Raw genomic sequence first — 8,311 nt, 5'->3', positions numbered from 1 at the left:
TGCAACAGCTTTACAATGCATTTTATTTATCTTACTGAATAAAAACTAGCAAGTGATTGATCATGGTGTGTAAAGATTTCTGCAAGGGGAGATGGATTACTTTTTTTTCTTTAAGCCAATTATAAAGCCCTATAGAAAAATATATTTATTTCCATTATGCAGGTGATCAGAGAGTGTTCATAAAACATCTCCTAGCCTGGAAATCAAACATGAAGAACCATGTCTGTACACAAAAAAGCAGTAACTGGAAACACAGTAGTTCAGGCCAGCATGGTAGTTTTTAATCAGAACTGTAGTCAAACCTCTACTTTCTCTCCAGGCTTTGGAAATGGGCAAATTTCTACTGCTCAGTCAATGGAATTCTCTAGTCAGATGCTTCCTAAGGAAATGAAAGTAAAAGGAAAATATGGAAAGCTAGTTCATGAGCTGCTGTTTCTTCAGATAGCCATACATACTAAGTTCTTGTGAGCTACCCCAATATCTGAGTAACCTTCAACACTGTACATCCCATCCGTGTGAGAAAGCATGACTGGAACATTTCCTAAAGCACCTCAAAACCTAGAAACACATTCCAGATAGTAAAAGAAAACTCATGCTGCAACTCTGCAAAAACACAGAAGGATCATCACAGTCTGAGTTCATATGGCAACACCTTCACGGACATAAAAATATCCCAGAGACATCTCCAGGATCAAATCCCACCAAGAACACGGAGTTCTAACTGACTCAAGGGGCCCTGGGTCTGACTTAAAGATCCCATATTTCAACATTTCTCAACTGAAGCGATGAAATCTCTTCCATATTTTTCAATACAACTATTAAGAGCTTATAAGTTACATATAAGATATATGAAACTTTAGCTTTGGAAATACTCGGTTTTGGTTCAAAATACACTCACTCAAAAAACTGATTAATGTATCCTTGATGGAGAAATAGAGCATATCAGTACATTTGTAATAACTAAGAACTTCACTTTACATTTTCACCTTTTAACTTAACTATGCTTGCTTTTGATACTTTTATACATTTCCAAGTTTTTACTCTCTCTCCTGGTCTGATAATTTAGGATGAGGTTACTAGTAACCATGCAGAAGGAAGGAATAATTCTTGACATTTGAAAAAGCACCATTTGTACCTTTTTCATGAAGAAGCAACAGAAAACCCCTCATCTCGTGAAAAATAGAAGCATCTTACTATATCTACATGATGTAAAGAACATGCTTTAGAAATGAAATATCCGTTTACGTAATAATTACATTCACATTTTCTGGTTCCCCTCTCTAATCTTAAAAATACACAGAAATTACAGATTAGTCTTTGTTCCTTACAATAAACTGCTTTATGCAGAATCTGAAGGTAGTATATGTAATATAGAAAAGTATCCTGAACTTGGCAAACCAGTTTGGAATAACATACTTTTCAGTATCACATGAATTTTAGCGACAGTTCAAACAATTACTATCTAAAAATTCTTGTAATAATCCACACATCCTTCTTATGCTGCTTAACATAACTACAGCTATCTAGTAAGATACTCATTACAATGAGCAATTTTGAAGTGGCCAACTAACAGCACTTAAGTCCATTTTTACTAACTTAGTAGTGAGATAAGCACAGTTTGCCACAACTCTTCTTTCGTCTAACCTTAACATAAAAATCTTATAAAAACCAGCATAAAATTACCTGTTGCTTATTTGTGAGGACCATTTTTGGTTAGTTTAATCATGAAATCAAGTTGATGTAGAGTTACAATCCTTCACTGATCCTAACATTCCCACGTCTGCAATTTAAGCTTTATGGAACAAATGTGCAGCATCTACAATATCACAGTTTTACAGTGATTTTTTCTTTAATAGATTTAGTAAATTTTTTTTCATCTAGAAGAAAAAGAATGAAAAAAAAAAAAAAAAAAGATATATTCCTGAATTAATGGATTGCTAAACTGACTGCTCTATATTCTCAAACCCATGGTCCCAGAATCATGCTTATTTTAAATTCACCTGAAAATAACACTCTATAACCAGCCGTCATTTATACTTTGCATATCAGTTCATTACCTAAAATTCCAGAGACATAAGCTTTCAACATAATGATTTTTCATAAGACATCTTTGCCTGAATGTATTACAGAAATGCTAATGTAACCATTAATTTATATAGTAAAAGATACCACACTTACCACTAACTTGGTGCTGACACAGCACTTCTGAATCAGACATTTTAATATCATTAACTGTATACTTTTTCCAATTTAACAAATGAGAAAAAGAAGGCCAAAGTGACTTCTGAATTAGGTGCAATAGCACCATGTTCAAATCCCACATTTTATTATTCCTTCAGTTACATTTTTATTCAATAAATACCTAGTTTTCATGGAATACATCATGCTAAGTCTTAGATGAGCAGCACAGAGAAGCTGGAATTAAGACTACAGAAACATCATACTAAGAGATGAATGCTGGGCTACTGGATGCGATATTTTGCAACATTTATATTACACAGAAGTTTCTAACAGTGACCTCTAGGTAAATGCAAAAGTTGGGGTTTTTGTTTTGGCTTTTTTGTTTGCTTGTTTTTTACAAAGAGGGATTTAACACAAGTACAGACTTACTTCACTTGCTATACAACCTAAGGACTCTGTCTTCAGAATTGTGCAAACTTACATTTCTGAAATTATCTTCAGAGAATGATGATGACACAAGCCATTTTTTTTCATTTTTTTGTTCTCAAACACTCATTTTCAGAAAGTAATTTTAAACAGAATATCCCAAAACATTTAGTTAGATTACACTGAAATATTCAACCTTTCAACACCATTTTATGAATAGCTCTATGTTAACTTTTTGTCCACAACTAAGTATTTTACGTTTAAACATTTGGAGAACATCCTACTGAATTTTGTATTGTTTCCTCTGAGAGCAAACAGAAACAGTATCTGTTGGAAAATGTTCAGATTCTTCTCTTTGGATTGCCACACACCAAAATCAACAGCTTTTTCAAAAGGGAAAAATAAACCTAGGTCAATTTTTCAACATACATAATCAAACAACTGCAAACCAAACTATTTCAGGTCTATATCTTCTTCCATAGAAGTATTCAGAAGTGTTTCCAGATCATCTGTGACAAAGTGGGCAGAAATATATGATGGTGATTAATCACCAGGCACCTATGATACAGAGCCTATATCATGCTTAAATTTGTCAGAAGCGACATTTCTATCAAAATGTAAGGCAGTAAAAGAAACACTACGTACTATTTTTACTACACTGAATGACAGAAACCAAATGGGTGTGGAAGGACCTTGTATATATAACATTCTTATAAAAGTGATTTTGGTTTACAGTAGCTATTAGAAAAAAGAAATTAATAATATTTTTCCTTTTTTAGTTAAGAAGGCTGGACAAGTTGGAATTGTACAGAGTATCTTTCTACATTTCACATTTACTCAATCAGGTTACTCTGTACCTATGGTGAAGGGAGGAGTTAACAAGGAAATCAGAGTCTGTGCAATCCCAGAAATGAAATGTAATCGGCTGATTCAAGATTAACAACATATATTAGGAAAGAATGGGTAAAAGGAGCAGCTGTTGACATTATTTCCTGAGCCAAACCTTTTAAGGTATCAGTGAAGAGCAGTCTGTACTTTCACTTGAAAGCACTACAAGAATTTCTTAGACGATGTCTCTCGAGTTTAGGAGTTTAACAAAATCCACAACTTCCTCTCAAGATCTCAATACCATGCTTTCAAATTTGTACCAGCGTGATCAGAGAATGCTTCAACACAGAGCTTGACAAATACAAATGGTATTACTTAGAAGGGTATTTTAATGTACATACAAATACTAAAAATTTACGTCAAACTCCCAGGATCATTTGCAGGCAAGAAAATGACAACAGATAAAATCATTTTATGAATCTGATCCAACTCTACCATACAAGACAGATGCCAAAAATAAAAGCTTTTGTCCTTTCATGAAAAAAAATATTAAATGTACAACTTCAGCAAGCTCCCAAGCTATCTCATTGACACACAAGTCAGATCATTCTGTCATGTGCATGTAGCTTCAAAAATTAAAAGAGTAGGTGGATTTTAACTGAATTTCTCAATTCCATGAGAATTCCAACACTGCAGGATGCTTCCCAAAAGATAGGAGAGAATGGGACACAAAAGTAATTTCTGTTCAGTCTTCTTTGTGCAAGGTATCCTGGAAAAGGCTGCATTCTTGTGTAAAGGTGCTGTTGAAAAAAAAGATATTATTTTAAAATGTGTGCAAATATATGACAGCACTTAGGCTTATGTTTTTGAGAAATAATATAGAAGAAAGAAATTTGGAAATTACCTTCATGTAAATATTTTTACTAACAATACACAGTGCCTTTAAGGAAAAAAAAGAATCAAAATACTTTTATAGAAAAGAAGTGTTCCCTTAATTTTTATTCCAGCTATTATACCTTCTTTCTCTTAGCACAGATAAAAATAACGAAGACTAATCAAATAGCCTACAGTGTTTCACAATATCTGAAAAACTAGCCAGTAACTGTATTTCTACTAAGTTTCATATCTGGTTGTAGTGTAAAAGCTGATAGTTCTGCAGATTAGAGGCAAGAAGCAGCAGCAGCCAGGCACTGGAATAAAACAAAAAGGAGTTTTCACAAAGTCTGTATCTAGAAGAAATGGATAGTAATTTTATATTGAACAATGAGAAAACTAACAATTTTTTTTACGATCTAAACATTATTACCTGCTTGAACAATCTACTTCTCTTGATGGAGGGCTTCTATGAAGGCTTCAAGTTTTTCCTGGATTTCCCGAACTTTTTCTGGAGAAAAGAAAAATTACTTCTTAATTGAGGACATGCCCAGAAAGAAAAAAAAAAACAAAAACCCCCAAACCTTCAAACATGAACAAAACCTAATGCTGTTGTCAATATTACCCTATGCGTTTCTTAACTATGAAGATTTAGAATATTTTTCTGCATCAGAAGAAACCCCGTCTCATCTGAAGAACTTCTACAAACATATTTTATGATTATCATGCTAATTTAATAATTCAAAAATTTATCAATCCAATACTGGAAATGTATTTCAAACCCCTGACATTTCTTTTAGATCATGTGCAGCACAACTACTGTACACCTGTTACATTTAGGGAGTTGTTATCTTTTAAATAATGCCCACCAATCCCTTTCTTTTTTAACCAGATATTCTTATTCTCTACAGCAAGTGTCACAAACACTACTAATCATTCTAAAAAGAGTTGAAAGCTAGTGTCCTTTCAGCAGGGAGAATTTCAGAGAACCAAACATCAGCATTCCAGACACCTATTCAAAAGGGCATGCACAATGTTAAGAATGTTTAAAACCTGTACTCTGTTTCCTTGCATTTAAGTAGTAACCAGATGGATATGGGCAGAATCTTATTTTATATAAATACTAAAGCTGGGAGTTTATTTCCCTACGAAAACGTGACTAGAACACAACTACAAATAGTTACTATGAATGAAAAGGCAACATTGATTGGGAAAAATTCAAGGGTTTAGGCATTTTTCCACCCTTTTCTCAATTCCATACAACACTTGTCATCATATAACCTATTTGATTTATTAAATTGCTTATGAAGCAAGATTTAGAACGTAGCTGGAATCCAAAGCCTGCAAGATTTCCTGCTTCTCTCTCACCACATCCTCATTTGAGGCTCCTTCTGTGTGTGATTATAGCCATGAAAAAACACACACTTCAGAATATGAAGGAACAGGGGGAGAGCAGTAGGACAGAGAAAAATAAGTTAGATGAGCATAAACATAATTTTTTTTCAAGCTAAAAATACTATTGGATTAAAGCCGTATGGTCCCTTGTATGAGATACAAGGTTTGAGCTTTTTTTTTTTTTTTAAATCTTTTATTAATGTTTTTTTCTCTTTAGCAATACCATATGTTAAAAACTGAGCTGAAATAACAGCAAAATAGAAAGAAAAATAAAACAATCAGCCTTAAATGGAATACATAAGAATGAGTGGGGAAAAAAAAATGACCTCCAAAGAGAATGCACTAAGAATATAGTAAGGGAACTAAATGTTTCATCCAGTAACAAAGTGACAATCCCACAGATAGTTATTAAATCTATTCTAGAGTAATTATAATAATGATAACAATAATAAAACCTCAACAAATCTCTGTAGTTCTGTTCTAACAGAAGTAGAAAATTTTAGTTGGCACTTGAAATAAAATATAGAAAATATTTTGCATGAGGATGAAGAAATCTCAAACTTATCTTTACTAGGAAATTCTTAGGTGAAAAAAAGGCAAGACACTTCAGTGTCCCCTTCCCCAATGGTGCTTATCTACAAACATGATGTACAGTGAGGCTGAAACACATTCTGAGTCCTGAAGAAAACATGAAAGAACTTTCTTGAATTTCAGCTGATTTTGTTTTTGTCAAGTACTTTGAAACTAAATGAAGATTACAGCCCTTGTGAGCGCAAAAGCTGTACCTTGGAAGTTAAGAAACAGCAGTAGCAGATTTTTACCAGGAAAAAAAAATTTAAAAAATTAAAAATCCTCGATTCAGTTCAGTAGAATCTTTAAGAGCTGCCAATGGAAAAAAGAAGTAGTTCCATGATCACTTCGCCTTACTAAGCACATTCAAAATGTTTTCATTATTATCTTTTTAAATAAAAAAAGAATAAGTATTGTTTGAATGCTAGTATATAAACCTCTTGTGTAGTGAAAACATTAATTCTATGGCATTTATTTAGGCAACTACTTAGCTAGGCTTCCAATACTAATGCTCTATGTATGTTTACAAAATTAGCCTTTGAAATAATGTCCTATTATCTTGGACAGAGTTGACATATTTTTGGAAATTATTAATCCTGGACCTCACTCTCCAAAATGAGCAGCAGTTGCCAGTGATAACTGGAGATTAGATCTCATGACCCAGAAGATCTCTTCATGTTGTGCTTTCAATAGCTTTATTTTTGATGTAGATTTTTTTTTAATTGCTACATGCTTTCCCCAAGTACGTTCTTTATATTGATCAAGCTGTTAGACTCAGTGAAAGCAGGCAGATTTAGCAGTATTAAATGCAAATATTTCCCCCTCTCAACCTCTTGCTAATGAAATATTCCAGTCCTGAAAATTAATAGCATCAGCAAAAATCTATAATTATTATTTCACCCTTAAAAAGGTTTGTGCCAACAAAATCTATTTTAATTTTCTGATTAGGGCATATTAAAGTAACAGGATAGCAAATATGTATTCCACCAGAATATACTGAATCAGCTGTGTTTGCTCAGAGAACAGACATACTAAAATTGGCTCCATATTAAGAGCACTTTATTAGTTTTTATACTTGGACTGAACTGAAATGATTGCTTAACTGTAATAATTATGAGGTCTTGAGGTAATTTAATACTTTGAAAACACATGCTGGCTATTCTTAAAAAAAGACCAGTTAAAATGACTGCCAAAATAGCTGCAATTATTCATGCTATGCCCTGTATTCTTAGCACTAGTAAAGCCTTTTGCAGCAGCAGACCCCAGCCAACCTGTAACATTTTCCCACAAGTCCATTCTGTAGCACAGAGTAGCAGTCTGCTAAATTGGTTTACTTTTTAAATAGGCTAATGGCAGAGCCATGCATTTACACAATTACTAATCTTAATAAACCAGTAAATATAAAAGCTTGGGCAAAACTCCTCTAATGACTGCAAGTGCAGGGTCTGCAATTCTGGGATAACTGCCCATGGTTTCATCAGCACCATGTGACATTGCATTTGGAACAACAATTAATTGTTTTAATTGTAACAATTCAAGAGTCAGATCTTTATTTAGGGAAATTCTCTCCTCTGTGAACCCACATTTGCAGGGTTCTGATTGACACCTAGTTCAAAATATTAGTGACTTACACTTGTAAATTACAGTATATTTTGTTTTGAGGAAGGTTTATCAACATGCCAAATCCAGAACATCATTTGATTTCAGGTAAGAATACTTCTACAGTAAGTAAATTAAGGGATATACAAAGGTGACCAGTTGCTCTTTCTAGGTTTTGTAATACTGTGTTTTCCCATGTACAAGTGAGACACAGATTAAAAGCGTTCAGCTTGCTAGTGAATTATTTTTGTAACAGGTTGAACTACCCGGCACTGGTATACAAAGCTCCGGTACCACAGAAGGCTGTTGAAGTACTACACTCTTATTATGAAGTACTTAGTTTAAATATATACTATTGCTTACACTGGGTTCTAGAAAGACAACATGGTGTTGGTAGTTTTAATGCAGAACCTGAAGTTACAGATGTGTAATTCTTCTA

At 33.5% G+C, this 8,311-nt stretch overlaps 1 protein-coding gene across 6 annotated transcripts in view; it reads right to left on the bottom strand.

The window, feature by feature from the left end:
• Positions 1 to 1,324: 1,324 nt before the first annotated feature.
• OPA1 (OPA1, mitochondrial dynamin like GTPase) overlaps positions 1,325 to 8,311 on the bottom strand; it is a 55,954-nt gene continuing 48,967 nt past the window's right edge. For 5 of the 6 annotated variants that reach the window (XM_026854898.1, XM_026854900.1, XM_026854899.1 and 2 more), the window contains 2 exons: positions 4,742 to 4,819; positions 1,325 to 4,235 (listed from right to left, as the gene is read on the bottom strand). In XM_026854898.1, coding sequence (XP_026710699.1) covers positions 4,755 to 4,819 — 65 coding nt within the window. In that variant the 3' untranslated portion in view covers positions 1,325 to 4,235; positions 4,742 to 4,754. Of the gene's footprint in view, positions 4,236 to 4,270; positions 4,626 to 4,741; positions 4,820 to 8,311 lie in introns of those variants that run through there. The other variant, XM_026854897.1, reaches the window with a different exon arrangement.

This window comes from Athene cunicularia (genome assembly GCF_003259725.1).
Source record: "Athene cunicularia isolate RWA chromosome 9 unlocalized genomic scaffold, athCun1 chr9_part1, whole genome shotgun sequence".
Taxonomy (NCBI): domain Eukaryota; kingdom Metazoa; phylum Chordata; class Aves; order Strigiformes; family Strigidae; genus Athene; species Athene cunicularia.
The sequence above is the reverse complement of the archived record's forward strand: the minus strand, read 5'-3'. Positions and strand labels throughout refer to the sequence as shown.